General features: G+C 38.1%; 2 protein-coding genes across 16 annotated transcripts in view; both read left to right on the plus strand.

The window, feature by feature from the left end:
- Window positions 1-19,600, plus strand: part of ANKS1B (ankyrin repeat and sterile alpha motif domain containing 1B) — a 1,182,139-nt gene that overhangs the window by 900,279 nt on the left and 262,260 nt on the right. The window lies entirely within an intron of this gene.
- LOC133100906 (AP-3 complex subunit sigma-2-like) lies at window positions 4,774-5,377 on the plus strand. The gene is given in 2 exon segments (XM_061205405.1): window positions 4,774-5,052; window positions 5,054-5,377. Coding segments are annotated over 2 exon segments (594 nt in total). The 5' UTR covers window positions 4,774-4,782.

Raw genomic sequence — 19,600 nt, forward strand, 5'->3', positions numbered from 1 at the left:
AGAAAAGTATAGGAAATGACATTGGATACAGTTCCAAATTATAAAACAAAAAAGTTAATAAATGTGGAGTCTAGATTTTTCTTCATTGCTTCTGAAAAGAAGATTAACATCTTATTCCTTGATTATTCAGCAAAATATCTGTGAAGTCCATAAATCTTTTAATGTATGCCTATTCTAGAGTAGCTATAGCAATAACAATTGACATTTTAAAAGTACCTTGAACAATTGACATTTTAAAAGTACCTTGGAGATTATACAGTAAAATATATCTTCTATATAATCATATTTATTTCTAACAATACACTTTCAGGAAGGCAAGATGAGTATTAATTTTCTGCTTTGCCTGTGAGGAAACTGTGGCTCCGAGAAGTTAAATAAATTGCCCAAGGCCACTGCAAAAACTGCAGACACAGGCCTGTGTGACTCCAAGTCTGTGCTCTTTGGACAAGGCCACAACTAACCTGGCCTCCTGCAGGGGTGCAGCATGGTTCTTTGGCATGAGTTTTTCATCCGTGGAATTGACAACCTCTTTAATTTAGTGGAATATTTCATTTTGTTAAAGAAAACAACATGCTAGAAAGAGCCCTGTACTGTCAGTCCCCTACGCAGCCAAGAACTGTTCAGCAAGTCCTTTGATCTCACTAGTTTGCTCATCTGGAGATAGAAGGGTTTGGATTCATGATCTCTAAGGACCTCCAACTGATCAGCTCAAATAATTCTTTAATAAGATCCATTGTATTATTTCTGACTTCTTCCTTACTACCAACTTGGGTACAAATAATAAAGCTGAATAAGGAGGGAATTAAAGCTAGAGAAATGTCCATCTGGTTTTAAAGGTCAAAAAGGCATCTCCAAGGTGACTGAGGGAAGGAAGAGCAGTCCAGATGGAGTGAACAGCTAGCTGTACAGATGTGTGAAACAGTGTGGGGCACTGAGGGAACACTATGCTTTCAATATTGCTAAAATGTAAAGTGCAAGGAAGCTTTTGCTAAGTGCTAAGGGTGACGGAAAGAGAGAAGATCCCAACCACACCGACCTCCCTTGACTAGAGGCTCCCCCTCAGTAGGGTCCTAGATAGAAAGGGGAGAAGCTTCAACTTTAAATCAAGATTGGAGTTTTTCACTATTACATGGGATGAACATTTTTAACTACTAAATAGAGATTGTGTTTTCCTATCTAAAGTGATCAGTTTTTTTTCTTAACCTACGAGTCAATAAGACTGCTCACATTTTTATCCAGCAGCAGGAAGAAACCAACCCCCCTGAAAAAATTTAAGTAGTTGGGAAGAAAAGTTGCCTTGTGATTACAACCACAAATCACACCTGTTCAATGTATTAGTGTTATATCCATAGAGATGAGTCAACCACCTGATAATAAGCAGGGTAAAACAGTTTATTAAATTTTTTTAAATTTATAATCAATGGAATAGTAGTACCTCAAGGTCACTGTTCTGTGTCATTATCTTTGTCTAGTTTTGTAAGTGCATGAGTTCAGGATATATGGAACCTCATTTCAGATCATGCTCAAAAACAAATTTTAGAATAAATACCTGATATAAACTTTTTAAATGATTTTTTTTCCAGTTCTGCAACCCAGTCCATCATTCCCCTTCCCCATTGCCAGTTAATTGAGTGCTCTGATTAAGTGGGTTTGAGTAATTGTGGTTTGACCACATTGGTGGTTCTTAATACTGGCTACATACTAGAATCCCAATGCCTGGCTGCATACCAGAACAATTAAATCAAAACCTCCATAGTAGGAGCCAGGCATCAATATTTTTTAAAGCTCCCTGGTGATTACAAAATACAGCCAAGCTTGAGAACCAGAGCTAATTTTTTAAAAACCAGACAAGCATTAGTATAAAACTGGCTGCCTGTTTTCCTTAGAATTTGTATATTACATGTTACCCTATTAAAATATTTAATTATGTATCAAAATAAAACTCTAGAAACAGATCATGAAGACAATGAGATGAGCTTTGCAGTCACCATACTCAATTTAGATGAAAATGAAAAATAGGTCCATTCTATTCAGTGTTTATAGTCCTGGTCTTCCAATAAGTAGTGAAGGAAGTCCATGTACCTGCAATGTATTAGCAGTTAAGTACTTATGATCATTAATTCAGTACATAATGTTGAATCTAGTGAATTAGCAATTGTGTTCTGGTAAAAATGTTTTTTACTGTGTGTCTAAGTAACAGTATCAAAAGAAGTCAATCATTATGTGGGAAATATGTCTTCAACTTATTTCTAATAACAAGACCCATGGGAACTTAGAAATGCATGTATTAAACATTTGAAGGAACTTATCATTCTATCTTTTAAATATGCTGATTGTTTTGATTATTTGATGTTAATATAGGAAAAACATGCTCAGGAGAGTTAAACCTGAACTCTTTATATAAATGACTTTTTCTAGATCGCTATTATTAAAGCCAGATGAAAAAAAATCCAAATACACAAAAGCCCAATCTTACAAACTTGTAAATTAGAGTGATCATTCACATTACAAAAAGGACTTTCTGCTTTACAAAAGGATTCATCCCAACATTTCTTTAACTACAGGCCAGATAGCTTTTTACAATACACATTCTCCTAGATGCTCTAAATACACTGTGAGATCCTAGCTATTTTAAGTAGTCTTCTGGTGAATCCTTTTGTTATGCAAATTTCCCTTCTAATTGATCTGTTTTGTAGATCTGTAAATTTTTTCCTGTAAATCTGAATTTGCTTAAAGCGCCCTTGACTTGTAGAAAAGGTCTTCTGCATTTAAGTTTTTGGTTGTAAAAACAATGGGCTTCCTGTTTAGGCAACATGGCAGAATAGTTAACCTGAAAGCGTCCACTAAAACCATACGAAAATCTAGATAAAATAAAACAAATATATATGTATTTTTTTAATGAACTGCTAAGCTAGACAGAAAATAAATAGATTCTGCAGAGAATAGAAACTAAGACAGAACTGAAACTCAGAGTGGTAGAGCTGAGATCTGTCTACTCTGCAGGGGGTAAGGGGCAGGTCCCTCTAGGTAAGTCTAGAGACTTGTGTTTTAACAACCAGTGGAGGTCAGGAGACAAGGCTTTCTGTCCCTTTGAGGTATGGAGTCAGAATTGAGACCATCCATAAAGTCTGAACCCGAGAAGAGCTCCATTCTTAATATAAATGTAAATAAGGACTTAAAAATAATCTGCCCATTGGCATAGGGAGATAAGAAGGTAGCTTGTCTTCTCAGCTTGGGTTCAGGGTAAGGAAATGGAGACTCTTCCTTGAGAACCCAGAACTATGGGCAAGCTCCTCACTTTAACTTTGAGTTATTAGTCTGGAAACTCTAAGCTGAAAACATTCACATAAAAATTGGTACCAGGCCAGAGATGCCTCGAGGTGCTAAGAGAAATAAACAAAACATCTCTGAAGGGACATACCTTCAACTAAAGTAGTATAGTATGATGGCTTTATACTACATCAATCTAGCTAAGTTGAAACTATGTTTCTTAGAATTCCTTTCCTTGTGAGTCAAATTACAAAGGAAATTTTCTTGAGAATTGAAAGGCACAAATGAAGGAGCAGCCATTTTAGCACTCTGAAAGTCAATATAAGACAGCAGGCATTGGCAATTTGCACATGCTATTGCTAATCTTTAAGTTACCTTATTGGTGTTGAGGACCACCTGGGTCTGCAATTCTCCAGTTCCCACTGGATTTTTTCCTTTGGCTTCCCTGAGTCCTGGGCCAAGTGTGGTTACAACTCCATGGTGAAGGGTGCAGGCTTCTGTAGGTCACCAGCATCATTTAAGTTGGAGATGATGGGAGATAAAGTCAAATTCCACTTTATTCTCATGGGTTCAATTTTTTGTCCTTTGGGGTTCTCATATGACCTTATGGGTTCCAGTTTCTCCTTGATCTCTCCCACTTCAAATTCAGTTCTCCTTCCTGATTCCCTGCCAAGCTAACCTATGATGACCTTAGGTCCAACACCACATGCAAAGTCAACAGTCTTACAAAGACTTCTTAACCTGCACAAGGTATAATTTCTCTAATGAATCCATTACTCTATTTCACTCATAATGATCTGTTTCCCTGATCAACTCCTAACTGATACACATAGGTTCCCTTCATATGAGCTCAAAACTAATTATGAACACAAAACCTAAAATTACAAAGCACACAAGAAAGAAGTTCTGTCTTATCTTTTTTGAAAGGGTCTTAGTATTGCCATTTGATTTTCTTTTTTCCTTCAATCATTCTCTGGATCTATTTTCCTTAATCAAATAGGATTTCTAATCATTTAAGTTTTTAAAATACTATATTAGATGCAGATAAAGAGAAAATATATGAAATGGAAAATTGATTTAATGAAATTACCCCAAATGCAGCAAAAGAGGTAAAATATAAGAGGCTCAAGTATATGTATACTCAATGACTAGTCAGTCTCATTCCTAGGTATATATCCCAGAGAAATCTCAAATGGGTATATAAAAACCATGTTAAAGAATGCTTATTTGAGCATTGTTTGTAAAGTGGGAAGTTGGAGCTTCCAACACTGAAGAATGGCTAAGTGAAATATTCTGGTGCATATTATGAATTAAGATGCAGCAATTTGATGCAGTAAACCAGATGAACAGACAGCAAAATATATAGATCTTAAAAATAGAATGCTTAATATAAAAAGTGAAAAATAGAATAAACTACAGTATAATAACAGTTATATAAGTTAAAATACATACACAAGGGAAGGAGATGCTCTCTGGAAACAGCCAGTGGTGAAAGGAGCATGGCGGGCAAAGATGATTCAGGCAATTCTGGTTTTCAATAACCATGTGAAGCCGCAGCTGGTCTGCTTCTACCAGCATTTCCCAGAAGAAATTCAACAGCAGATTATTCGAGAGACCTTCCATCTAGTTCTCAAGCGGGATGACAACATATGTAACTTCTTGGAGGGTGGAAGTTTGATTGGTGGCTCTGACTACAAACTGATTTATCAGCATTATGCTACCCTCTACTTTGCATTTTGTGTGGATTCATCAGAGAGTGAACTTGGGATCTTGGACCTCATCCAGGTATGTGTAGCAGGTTTTTGTGGAGACTCTGGATAAGTGTTTCGAAAATGTTTGTGAATTGGATTTGATCTTCCACATGGATAAGGTGCACTACATTCTTCAGGAGGTGGTGATGGGTGGGATGGCATTGGAAACAAACATGAATGAAATCGTGGCTCAGATTGAAGCTCAGAACTGGCTGGAGAAATCTGAGGGTGGCCTTTCAGCAGTGCCCGCGTGGGCCATGTCTGCCGTGAAAAACATAAACCTGCCGGAGATGCCTCGGAAAATCAACATTGGTGATCTCAACATCAAGGTTCCCAACCTATCCCAGTTTGTCTGAGGGTAGAAGATGGCTGAACTGAGTCCTTGGAACCAGCAAAGCCAAGCCAGTCCTGCAGGAAAACCCGCTCTGTGCCCTAAGGAGTCCAGCCTCGGGCCCTGGCCCCTGCTGTCCTGGAGCGGGAAGGAGTCCTGTGTCCACTGCCAGCCTGTGCTTGCTTCTCACATGTGCGACCTTGCCTGTCTCTCGTACATGTGACCACTGCAGATGTGAGGGGCCCTGGCTTCCTCAGTGGGGGTCAGGTGCCCAAGCCACTTGCCCCCTTCACCTGCCACGTGCAGCCACTCCCAGGGACTGCAGACTGTAGTGAGAGGCCCCTCTGCTCCCAGAACTCCACCACGAGGATGTTCTCTGACTCGAGTATTCAACCTTAGCACCACGAGGCTCCCTGAGGTCCTGTAGCATTGACTTTCCTGGTGAGGTGCCATAGCTAGAAAAGGGCTGACCCTCTAGATTTGGGGATGTCGTGAGTGGCAAATAAGGGCAGGATTTTATGAGATCCAGAGTTGCCTACTGGCTCTACTAGAGTTGGCACACCCAGGATCCTTTTGTATAGCCACGCTGTCTCATCACCACCTCCTGTGGCATACACTCCCCACTGCCACAGCCCTGGCTCTGCTCTCCCAGATGTTTATGTGCAGGACACAATCCAAATCATAAGCCTGTTGTTTGCCTGCCCCCCACATTTCTGCCAATAGGGAGGGCACCCCCCACAGCCAGAGGGGTCCCCCTCAAAGGGGAGGGGGCCCTGTGTCTGTAGAAGGCAAAGCTGACAACATGTGGAACATCTCAGAATTATGACTCTTCCAGGTTTAAAATACATTCTCCTCCCGCGGAGCAGATGGGTCAGTTGCTGTGTTATGAATGATGAGTCTTCTTTGTCCAGGAAACCCAGTGCTGTCTACACGAGCTTCTGGAGCATGAGAGCCTGAGCTGGGGTCATGTGTTCTGGACCTGGCACAGGGGAAGGCTGGGGACATGGGCAGCCCGCTGGCTGAGACCGGTGGCAGTGCAGCATCTTCTCCCCAGTGTGCGAGGGGTCCCTGCCTGAGCTCGCTCTGGCCACGCCCTGTTCCCCTCAGATGGCAGTCCCCTAGAGCTAGCTGTGGAAACCTGTAAGTGTTTACGTGTGATAAGAGCCTGTCTTCCTGTGGTTAACTTAGAGCTGAAGCTGCTCCCCGAAGTAGTGCCTCTTACTCCTGCGCTGCCTCGGGGCTGGGTCTCAGGTATGATGTTGAGCTGCCTTGAGATTCGGGAGCTCGCTGCGCCATCACGGTGAAGTCTCCCAGCCTGGGGACTTCTTGTGCCTGCCGGCCGGTGGCCCAAACTGTTTCCTCAGGCCTCCTGATGCTGTCACAGAGCCTGTCTGAGATGGTGCCCGACAGGACCATGGTCAGGACCACGTCTTTTCCCTCTTTGAACAGTGCTTCCTGTAGTTGGTGCCCTTTGCTCCCTTTAAGGAGGTTAAGGTAGCTTCTTAACCTCAGTCTTTTGGAACATCTCCAATAACCTCAGAGATGGGCAGTGTTGATCAGAAGGTAGGCCCTCTTATGTTGGAAGAGGGAAATGTAGGTTAATATATCTATCTGATGTTAAAACCTCTGATATTCTTTTAAAGAGTTTAATTTTTTTTTACAGACATTTCAGCATATTCAATCCCTCTGTTTCACATTTGCTGAAAGTAATATAGGAACAAAGAAGGAAAACGATATTTATTTTGCACCTCCTGTAAGGTGGCATGAGCAAGATCCTTCCACAGTCCTTACAACAAACACTGTTATCTCCATTTTGCAAGTCAAGAAAGTAAGACTCAGAGAGGTCAAGTAACCTGCCTTAGGTCACAAGGGCTAAGAATTGAGACTGTCTGCCTAAATCCACAGTTCATTTTTTTTCACTGCTCAACATGGCTTCTCCCAATTTTATTTTCTTTCTTATGGATAAGGAAACCTCAAAAATGTTAGGTAGCTTTTCAGAAACTGTGATAAAAACCAGCTTGGTAGCCAGTCACAGCATCAAGGAGTGTAAGAGCTGGAGGGTCCTCCACATGCCTCCATTGAACTGGTGAGGAGGCAGAAGCCCAGAGTGTTTAGTGTTGTGTCAAGGGTCACAAAGCTAGACCCAAGTCAGTCTTCTTTTTTTTTTTTTTAGTTGTTATTGGAGTAGAGTTGATTTACAATGTTGTGTTAGTTTCAGGTGTACAGCAAAGTGAATCAGTTATACGTAAAAAAAAGAAAAAATACATACACTAAAAACTACACTACATCTTTCTGAAGTACCTAACAAATTAGGAATTGAAGGAAAATGTCTTAGCCTAATTAAGTATATCTATAAAAATCTTACTTAATGGAGATGCTTCAACACAGCCTTGAAATTCAGTAGTAAGACAAAGATGGCCACTATCAAAATTTTATTCAACATTGAACTAGAAAACCTAAGTGGCACAATAAGAAAACTAAAAGAAATAAACAGTATGAGTATTGTAAAGGAAGAAACAAAATAGTCATTATTCACAAATGATATATTAGTGTATGTTAGTTAATAGTAACATTAGCTGCTATGGCAGATAAACTGAAAATTCTTAGTGGCTTGACTCAATAAGTTTCTCACTCAAATCATAGTCCAATGTGGGAGTTCCTCGCTGGACAGCCTTTCACATGATTACTCAGGAGCCCAGGGTCCTTTCATATTGTTATATGTGACCCCCTTTACGACCTTAGAGTCTCCTCCAGTCAGCTGGCTAATGGCAAAAGAAGATGGAGATTCGTATGCGGGAAGTTTTAGGGACTAGGTATAGCACCATTTCTGTCCACATTACGTTTTCTAGAGTTCAGTCACATGGCAAAACAATTGCAAGAGAAAATGGGAAATGTGGTATAGCTGTGTGCCTAGGAAGACAAGGAAATGAGTTTCATAGGAATCTTTGTCTCTGCCATGTTTTCTGTGTAGAAAGTGCAAGAGAATCTACACACAAACTTTTACATCTATTAGAAGACCTCAACAAGATTGGATATTGTAAATTGGGTACTTCCATAACATGTGAACTGGCAGTTCACAGATGAGAAAACACAAATGACAAATATGAAAAGGTGCTCAACATCACTAGTCATTAGAAAACTGTAAATTAAAACAATGGTATGATCTGAAGAGTGTGATTTCATACTCTTCAGATTATGAAAAATTTTAAAGATTGATAATGTCAGGTCAGAATGTGCCTAAACAGGAACTATCATATGTTACTTTTGATTGACAGATTACTTATTTTGATATGTGCAATAAGGCTACAGCTATTTTGTCTCTTTAAAGAAACTTTTTATACTTTATTTTGGTTGATTATAAAACATCACCCTTATTGGGTAATTTCATTTTCCTTATTTCAAAGTTCTTTTGGGAAGTGAAAGTAGGGATACTTTATTTTGACCCCTATGATTTGACTGTACCTATACAGTACCTCCAATTTGTCTTTCTTGTGAAGGAAGACTCTTGCTGAACCAGAAATAACCTATGCTTCTGAGAAGTATTTCTTACCATCCCCAGAAAACCATCCTCTGCAATGTGAAAATTGCTCACAAGTTCCATATTCTTCTGGAGCTTGAATTTCTTCTTTTTTTAAAATAAAGATGTGAACTCTATTCTCAAAACAAATGCTTTATCCATTTTTAGTGGAAGTAAGATTGGCACATAAAATTTTATTGATATTATGTTTTTAATTTTTAACAAAAATTATATATTTAAGGTATACAACATGATTTAATACACATATACATAGTCAAATGATGACTACAATTAAGCTAATTAACATATCTTCTCACATAGTTACCATTTTTGTGTGTGTGATGAGAGCATCTAAAATCTACTCTCTTAGCAAAATTCCAATATTCTACAAAGTATTATTAATTATAGTCCTCATGCTGTAAATTAGACCTCTAGACTTACTCATCCTACATAACTGCAACTTTGTACCCTTTGACCAACATCTCCCCATTTCCCCCAATATTGTATTTTTACATGCAAAAAACCCTCTCCAGAGTCAGTAAGTAAAAGACATGTTACAATTTGATGTCATGGGAAAAACATGGGATTTGGAACCATATATATAAAAATGAGTTGGAATTCTCTGACACTCACTAGTTTTGCAACCTGGGCAAATTTCTTAACATCTCAGAACTTCTGTTTTGACAATGTTATATACCTCACACAGTTGTCATCAGGATTAATACAGCATATACAAAGTTACTGGCAACATGGTTAATATCAGTAGATGTTAGCTAACGTCTCCTGCTCATATTCACTGAATGTTCCACTATCATTACAGTATGTTAAATCCTGTGTTTTTGTAGGTGTGACGCTTAGCATTTGGTGCCAGTTTTTTGCCTTCCACTCTCCCTTTCTCTACACTCCCCTACATTCTTATATTTTGCCCTATATTTTTTTCCAATCTCCAAAATTCAGATGAAACCATGTCTAATAAACCTGCTAATTCACCCTAACAAACTTTCTACATGACATGCCTTTGTTTCATTTACTCATTCTTTTAACAAACCAAGGACTGTTTGTGTTTTAATTTGTGTGTCAAATAATAATAATGAACAATTAGTTGTGCTTTAGATGGAAAAATAATAAATTTCATATAAATTAATTTTAAATCATTAATGACTGTACATTTTAATCATGGATTACAGGGAGAAAATTACAAAAAACTGCTATTAATATTAATGTTACAGTTTTATCAGGTTTTAAATTTTAAGCACTTTCATTTTTTTTTTTTCCACACACACTGTATTTTATTTTTACAAGAGATAAATAGACTGACACCAAGCATTGTACATGGATGACCACAACAAAAGCAACAATGATTGCAATTACCAAACATGAAACACACTCATACTATGTCATAATATTGACATTCAGTCCAGTAATCCTCCACTGTAACAGCTCCTTTACTTTGCAGTGAAAATTGATTTGTATATTCTTTGCCTCTGAGTTCTTGTGGGATTTTTTCTTTTTTTAAATTCAACCAGAAAGTCACAAAAATTATACTCATCCTCATCAGTTCACTCAGTCCCATGTAATTAATTTTTTTTTTCATCTTGATCTTTTGTTAGCACTTTTATGAGCTCATCAGTTTTTCATTAGAGTTCTGAAAATGCTTATTCATTCAGTTCAGCAGTACAGTCAGGTACCAGAAACCTGTACTTGTCAGAGTCTTTTCCATGAATTTCCTGAAGATGAAACCCTTTTATAGGAACATATTTACAAAAGCATCAGAGTACACCCAGAACTGTCTGTAATTGACAAAAGACTTAAAAATGACCACGGTTAAAGATTTGATGAAAGTTCATAATAATGCAGTTGACAAGAAAATTAGTTATTTCTGAGATATACATTTTAAAGTAATAACTAGGATTATGACTTATAACATTATACCAGAACATATAAGATTTTTAGAAATTTCATGTAATGTCTGAAACATTTATATTAACATATTTCCATACAAATAACCCAATGAAAGTTTAGTATTAGTTGTTTTGTTTGTTTGTTTATACTGCAGGTTCTTATTAGTCATCAATTTTATACACATCAGTGTATACATGTCAATCCCAATCGCCCAATTCAGCACACCACTATCCCCACCCCACCGCAGTTTTCCCCCCTTGGTGTCCATATGTCTGTTCTCTACATCTGTGTCTCAACTTCTGCCCTGCAAACCGGCTCATCTGTACCATTTTTCTAGGTTCCACATACATGCGTTAATATACAATATTTGTTTTTCTCTTTCTGACTTACTTCACTCTGTATGACAGTCTCTAGATCCATCCACGTCTCAACAAATGACTCAATTTCGTTCCTTTTAATGGCTGAGTAATATTCCATTGTATATATGTACCACATCTTCTTTATCCATTCGTCTGTTGATGGGCATTTAGGTTGCTTCCATGACCTGGCTATTGTAAATAGTGCTGCAATGAACATTCGGGTGCATGTGTCTTTTTGAATTACGGTTTTCTCTGGGTATATGCCCAGTAGTGGGATTGCTGGGTCATAGGGTAATTCTATTTTTAGTTTTTTAAGGAACCTCCATATTGTTCTCCATAGTGGCTGTATCAATTTACATGCCCACCAACAGTTCAAGAGGGTTCCCTTTTCTCCACACCCTCTCCAGCATTTGTTGTTTGTAGATTTTCTGATGATGCCCATTCTAATTGGTGTGAGGTGATACCTCATTGTAGTTTTGATTTGCATTTCTCTAATAATTAGTGATGTTGAGCATCTTTTCATGTGCTTCGTGGCCGTCTGTATGTCTTCTCTGGAGAAATGTCTATTTAGGTCTTCTGCCCATTTTTGGATTGGGTTGTTTGTTTCTTTAATATTGAGCTGAATGAGCTGTTTATATATTTTGGAGATTAATCCTTTGTCCGTTGATTCGTTTGCAAATATTTTCTCCCATTCTGAGGGTTGTCTTTTCGTCTTGTTTATGGTTTCCTTTGCTGTGCAAAAGCTTTGAAGTTTCATTAGGTCCCATTTGTTTATTTTTGTTTTTATTTCCATTACTCTAGGAGGTGGATCAAAAAAGATCTTGCTGTGATTTATGTCAAAGAGTGTTCTTCCTATGTTTTCCTCTAAGAGTTTTATAGTGTCCAGTCTGACATTTAGGTCTCTAATCCATTTTGAGTTTATTTTTGTGTATGGTGTTAGGGAGTATTCTAATTTCATTCTTTTACATGTAGCTGTCCAGTTTTCCCAGCACCACTTATTGAAGAGACTGTCTTTTCTCCATCGTATATCTTTGCCTCCTTTGTCATAGATTAGTTGACCATAGGTGCATGGGTTTATCTCTGGGCTTTCTATCTTGTTCCATTGATCTATGTTTCTGTTTTTGTGCCAGTACCATATTGTCTTGATTACTGTAGCTTTGTAGTATAGTCTGAAGTCAGGGAGTCTGATTCCTCCAGCTCCGTTTTTTTCCCTCAAGACTGCTTTGGCTATTCGGGGTCTTTTGTGTCTCCATACAAATTTTAAGATGATTTTTTCTAGCTCCGTAAAAAATGCCATTGGTAATTTGATAGGGATTGCATTGAATCTGTAGATTGCTTTGGGTAGTATAGTCATTTTCCCAAGGTTGATTCTTCCAATCCAAGAACATGGTATATCTCTCCATCTGTTGGTATCATCTTTAATTTCTTTCATCAGTGTCTTATAGTTTTCTGCATACAGGTCTTTTGTCTCCCTAGGTAGGTTTATTCCTAGGTATTTTATTCTTTTTGTTGCAATGGTAAATGGGAGTGTTACCATAATTTCTCTTTCAGATTTTTCATCATTAGTGTATAGGAATGCAAGAGATTTCTGTGCATTAATTTTGTATCCTGCAACTTTACCATATTCATTAATTAGCTCTAGCAGTTTTCTGGTGGCAGTTTTAGGATTCTCTATGTATAGTATCATGTCATCTGCAAACAGTGACAGTTTTACTTCTTCTTTTCCCATTTGTATTCCTTTTATTTCTTTTTCTTCTCTGATTGCCATGGCTAGGACTTCCAGAACTATGTTGAATAATAGTGGTGAGAGTGGACATCCTTGTCTCGTTCCTGATCTTAGAGGAAATGCTTTCAGTTTTTCACCGTTGAGAATGATGTTTGCTGTGGGTTTGTCATATTTGGCCTGTATTATGTTGAGATAGGTTCCCTCTATGCCCACTTTCTGGAGAGTTTTTATCATAAATGGGTGTTGAATTTTGTCAAAAGCTTTTTCTGCATCTATTGAGATGATCATATGGTTTTTATTCTTCAATTTGTTAATATGGTGTATCACATTGATTGATTTGCGTATATTGAAGAATCCTTGCATCCCTGGGATAAATCCCACTTGATCGTGGTGTATGATCCTTTTAATGTGTTGTTGGATTCTGTTTGCTAGTATTTTGTTGAGGATTTTTGCATCTATATTCATCAGTGATATTGGTCTGTAATTTTCTTTTTTTGTAGTGTCTTTGTCTGGTTTTGGTATGAGGGTGATGGTGGCCTCATAGAATGAGTTTGGGAGTGTTCCTTCCTCTGCAATTTTTTGGAAGAGTTTGAGAAGGATAGGTGTTAGCTCTTCTCTAAATGTTTGATAGAATTCACCTGTGAAGCCATCTGGTCCTGGACTTTTGTTTGTTGGAAGATTTTTAATCACAGTTTCAATTTCATTACTTGTGATTGGTCTGTTCATATTTTCTGCTTCTTCCTGGTTCAGTCTTGGAAGGTTATACCTTTCTAAGAATTTGTCCATTTCTTCCAGGTTGTCCATTTTATTGGCATAAAGTTGCTTGTAGTAGTCTCTTAGGATGCTTTGTATTTCTGCGGTGTCTGTTGTAACTTCTCCTTTTTCATTTCTGATTTTATTGATTTGAGTCCTCTCCCTCTTTTTCTTGATGAGTCTGGCTAATGGCTTATCAATTTTGTTTATCTTCTCAAAGAACCAGCTTTTAGTTCTATTGATCTTTGCTATTGTTTTCTTTGTTTCTATTTCATTTATTTCCGCTCTGATCTTTATGATTTCTTTCCTTCTGCTAACTTTGGGTTTTGTTTGTTCTTCTTTCTCTAGTTTCTTTAGGTGTAAGGTTAGATTGTTTACTTGAGATTTTTCTTGTTTCTTTAGGTAGGCTTGTATAGCTATAAACTTCCCTCTTAGAACTGCTTTTGCAGCATCCCATAGGTTTTGGGTTGTCGTATTTTCATTGTCATTTGTCTCTAGGTATTTTTTGATTTCCTCTTTGATTTCTTCAGTAATCTCTTGGTTATTTAGTAACGTATTGTTTAGCCTCCATGTGTTTGTGTTTTTTACGCTTTTCCCCCTGTAATTCATTTCTAATCTCATAGCGTTGTGGTCAGAAAAGATGCTTGATATGATTTCAATTTTCTTAAATTTACTGAGGCTTGATTTGTGACCCAAGATGTGATCTATCCTGGAGAATGTTCCATGCGCACTTGAGAAGAACGTGTAATCTGCTATTTTTGGATGGAATGTCCTATAAATATCAATTAAATCTATCTGGTCTATTGTGTCATTTAAAGCTTCTGTTTCCTTATTTATTTTCATTTTGGATGATCTGTCCATTGGTGTAAGTGAGGTGTTAAAGTCCCCCACTAGTATTGTGTTACTATCAATTTCCTCTTTTATAGCTGTTAGCAATTGCCTTATGTAATGAGGTGCTCCTATGTTGGGTGCATATATATTTATAATTGTTATATCTTCTTCTTGGATTGATCCCTTGATCATTATGTAGTGTCCTTCCTTGTCTCTTGTAACATTCTTTATTTTAAAGTCTATTTTATCTGATATGAGTATAGCTACTCCAGCTTTCTTTTGATTTCCATTTGCATGGAATATCTTTTTCCATCCCCTCACTTTCAGTCTGTATGTGTCCCTAGGTCTAAAGTGGGTCTCTTGTAGACAGCATATAGATGGGTCTTGTTTTTGTATCCATTCAGCAAGCCTGTGTCTTTTGGCTGGAGCATTTAATCCATTCACGTTTAAGGTAATTATCGATATGTATGTTCCTATGACCATTTTCTTAATTGTTTTGGGTTTGTTTTTGTAGGTCCTTTTCTTTTCTTGTGTTTCCCACTTAGAGAAGTTCCTTTAACATTTGTTGTAGAGCTGGTTTGGTGGTGCTGAATTCTCTTAGCTTTTGCTTGTCTGTAAAGCTTTTGATTTCTCCATCAAATCTAAATGAGATCCTTGCCGGGTAGAGTAATCTTGGTTGTAGGTTCTTCCCTTTCATCACTTGAAGTATATCATGCCACTCCCTTCTGGCTTGTAGAGTTTCTGCTGAGAAATCAGCTGTTAACCTTATGGGAGTTCCCTTGTATGTTATTTGTCGTTTTTCCCTTGCTGCTTTCAATAATTTTTCTTTGTCTTTAATTTTTGCCACTTTGATTACTATGTGTCTCGGTGTGCTTCTCCTTGGGTTTATCCTGTATGGGACTCTCTGCGCTTCCTGGACTTGGGTGGCTATTTCCTTTCCCATGTTAGGGAAGTTTTCGACTATAATCTCTTCAAAGATTTTCTCGGGTCCTTTCTCTCTCTCTTCTCCTTCTGGGACCCCTATAATGCGAATGTTGTTGCGTTTAATGTTGTCCCAGAGGTCTCTTAGGCTGTCTTCATTTCTTTTCATTCTTTTTTCTTTAGTCTGTTCCGCAGCAGTGAATTCCACCATTCTGTCTTCCAGGTCACTTATCCGTTCTTCTGCCTCAGTTATTCTACTATTGATTCCTTCTAGTGTAGTTTTCATTTCAGTTATTGTATTGGTCATCTCTGTTTGTTTGTTCTTTAATTCTTCTAGGTCTTTGTTAAACATTTCTTGCATCTTCTCAATCTTTGCCTCCATTCTTATTCCAAGGTCCTGGATCATCTTCACTATCATTATTCTGAATTCTTTTTCTGGAAGGTTGCCTATCTCCACTTCATTTAGTTGTTTTTCTGGGGTTTTTTCTTGTTCCTTCATCTGGTATACAGCCCTCTGCCTTTTCATCTTGTCTATCTTTCTGTAAATGTGGTTTCTGTTCCACAGGCTGCAGGACTGTAGTTTTTCTTGCTTCTGCTGTCTGCCCTCTGGTGGTTGAGGCTATCTAAGAGGCTTGATGGGAGGCTCTGGAGGTGGGTAGAGCTGACTGTTGCTGTGGCGGTCAGAGCTCTGTAAAACTTTAATCCACTTGACTGTTGATGGGAGGGGCTGGGTTCCCTCCCTGTTGGTTGTTTTGCCTGAGGCAACCCAACACTGGAGCCTACCCGGGCTCTTTGGTGGGGCTAATGGCAGACTCTGGGAGGGCTCTCGCCAAGGAGTACTTCCCAGAACCTCCGCTGCCAGTGTCCTTGTCCCCACGCTGAAACAGAGCCAGCCCCCGCCTCTGCAGGAGACCCCCCAACACCAGCAGTTATGTCTGGTTCAGTCTCCCCCAGGGTCACTGCTCCTTCCCCTGGGTCCCGATGCACACACTATTTTGTGTGCGCCCTGCAAGAGTGGGTTCTCTGTTTCCCCCAGTCCTGTCGAAGTCCTGCAATCAATTCCCACTAGGCTTCAAAGTCTGATTCTCTATGAATTCCTCCTCCCGTTGCCGGACCCCCAGGTTGGGAAGCCTGACGTGGGGCTCAGAACTTTCACTCCAGTGGGTGGACTTCTGTGGTATAAGTGCTCGCCAGTCTGTGAGTCACCCACCCAGCAGTTATGGGATTTGATTTTACTCTGATTGCGCCCCTCCTACCGTCTCACTGTGGCTTCTCCTCTGTCCTTGGACATGGGGTATCCTCCTTGGTGAAGTCCAGTGTCTTCCTGTCGATGATTGTCCAGCAGCCAGTTGTGATTCTGGTGCTCTCGCAAGAGGGAGTGAGAGCACGTCCTTCTACTCCGCCATCTTGGTTAATCAGCACTTTCATTTTAAGTGTCCCATATTTTAGTAAAGCACATATATTTGAGCAGTATTTTGTAATGTTATTCAATGTCAAAAATTTTGTCAATGTTTCAAGTTTCTGACTAAATAAAATTAATAATTGATAATATTTTGTGTTAATAAAATGATAGAGAAATAAGCCAGTCACAAAAGGACAAATATTGTAGGGTTCCACTTATATGAGGTACATAGAGTAGTCAAATTTATAGAGATTGAAAGCAGAATGGTGATTGCCAGTGTATCAGGGGAGGGGAAAATGGGTAGTTGCTTTTTAATAGGTACAGAATTTCAGTTGGGGATGACATAAAGTTATGGAGATGGATGATGGTGATGGCTGCATAACAGTGTGGATGTACTTAATACCACAGAACTGTACTCTATCTTTATGTTATGTATATTTTACCACACACACACACACAAAGATGGAAAAATGTTCAAAGAGAAAATAGTCTTTTAATCCACAGCAAACATCAGGCATGTTTGATTACAGCATCACCAAAATATTTTCAATTTGATAACTCCTTCTCAATTCTTTTTCTGCTTTTTCACAGTACTACCATCCATGGTGACAAATCTCACTTTTTGAATACTGGGATTCTACAAATTCTATTTTAGACCTTCTAAGTTTTAACCCTTTAAAGTAGTTTTAGGCAAAAATCTTTCAAGTACAGCTGAGTATTCATTTGAATGTTTTAGGTTTTTTCCTGAGTTCTCAAAATATTTGTAAAAATTGCTTTTATTTTAGGGAAGAAATGGCCATTCCTATAAAGTTTGTGCATATAAAGTCCTTAAAGAGAGAGCTCAATAAGAGAAAATGTTTAGTCTCTGTTTTGCAAATATATAGTTTTAAGTGCCTTGATGTTGTAGACAAATATCAAATCTGTTATTTTCCTTTATTGTATTTTTATTTAAGTGCAAGATAACGATGTCAGTTTAAAGCATTCCTTTTTTCAGCTATTTCACATCATGCAGTTCTTCAAAGTGCTTGCTTTGATAGTTTGAATATCATTGGTTTCTTCCAAATACTCAGTGGCTCTCATGACTTGATCACCAAGTATCACTGCAAATTAATGACTTGCTTCCTCCAGTCCAGTTATTATACAGTTTTTAATTGACTTATTTGGAGTCACCCATGACTCGATTACTATTTTTTTAACTGTATCAGACACATTAAAACCAGAAGCATCCTTATATTTTAGATATGATATATAAATTTTGAATATGGCTTACAGATATTTTAAAAGATGATCAAATCTTTAAAGAAGCCTATATTGAACAGAAAAATCACAGCAATCCCAAAGCTCAATGGAAAATTAAATTACAGTATACAACCTCAATGCAAAGATGCTAAGATGGTTTGTAAACGGCACTTAATAACAAAACAGCACACCTCAATGTGGTCAGATGACACATAATGTCTACTTCACTATGATTACACTAAGGCAAGTTTTGTCAACACTTTATTTTACAACACAGCCAAAGTTGCCGTGATAAAAATATTCTCAGATTAATCATCAGTAAATGTATTTCATGAGTATAAGAATATTGAGTTCATTCAATCTGATCCCTAACTCAAGACCTAGTAATTTCAAAGGCAGTCCATAGAGTATTCACTACTACACTTTGTATGGACAAAAGAGGTCTCAACTGTAATTTGCTCTTTGTGTAAAATATTTGACTAAAAGAACTTGGACCTTCTTAGGAAACCAGTAACAAAATATCATGGACTGTTCTTCTCTTGGCCAGACCATAGTTGATTGTTTTCATCATAATAGAAAACAGAAATTGGCCAGCGTGTTCCAAAGGCCCTTCATACCCCCATCAAATTCAATGCCCAAACAGTGTTTGGATATTGCACACATCTTTTACAACCATTTAGCTGAAAATGAGACTCTTCAATAGTAAATGATTCCTGAGTGTGGAGCTGGAATTGCTCCCTTGGTGATTAGTTTCAAGGGATGGGGAAAGTACCTGCAACTCTACAGCCAAGGCTCTGGGGGCAGACCGAATTCCAGCAAAGGGAGGGGATGTTCTGACCCTATTATGTTCTCTGAAGCAATATTACCTTGACCCTTGAACATCACAGGTCTGAACTGCACAGTCCACTGATACGCAGATGTTTTTCACTAACTACACACTACAGTACTACATGATTCGTGTTTGGTTGAATCCGACAGTGCAGAACCCAGGATGCAGAGAGCCCTCCCATAAAGTTATACTTGGATTTTCAACTGGGGGAGGAGGAGGTATGAGGGTTGGCAACCCTAACCCGCGCATTGTTCAAGGGTCAACTGTATGAGCCAGTGGTGAAATTAATTAATTATAACTTCATTTTGATTTCCCCCCTATTTGAGATACAAAGTAGGTAAACAGAGAGGCTTCAAACAAGGATTTGCTTAGGTTATACATTCTCTTTCAGCAAATCTGAGTCTACCTTACAGGAAGGTCTATCAACCATGATTGTTCTATTTTGCTAAAGAAATTCATCTGTTCACTTGAGAAGAAAAAAATAACAGCAGAGCTATATCAAGGGTGTCATGGGTCCTAATACAAAATTTTCTCAAGGATCCTTCATAACAAATGTATAGCAAAGTATATATTGGCTGTAGTTTTCTGGAGTGTAAGATTGCTCTTCATGAGAATGAAGTCTTAATGGTTTTGAGGCCATTCATAAAACTCTCAAAGAAATTTATTAAAATAAACAGATTGTGAGGAACAGAGACCAATCCGTACAGCCTTATAACCTCTTCACCTAGTAACTTATTTAAAATTGTTAATCATGTGAGTTACTAAAGGA

This window comes from Eubalaena glacialis, chromosome 11, assembly GCF_028564815.1.
Source record: "Eubalaena glacialis isolate mEubGla1 chromosome 11, mEubGla1.1.hap2.+ XY, whole genome shotgun sequence".
Taxonomy (NCBI): domain Eukaryota; kingdom Metazoa; phylum Chordata; class Mammalia; order Artiodactyla; family Balaenidae; genus Eubalaena; species Eubalaena glacialis.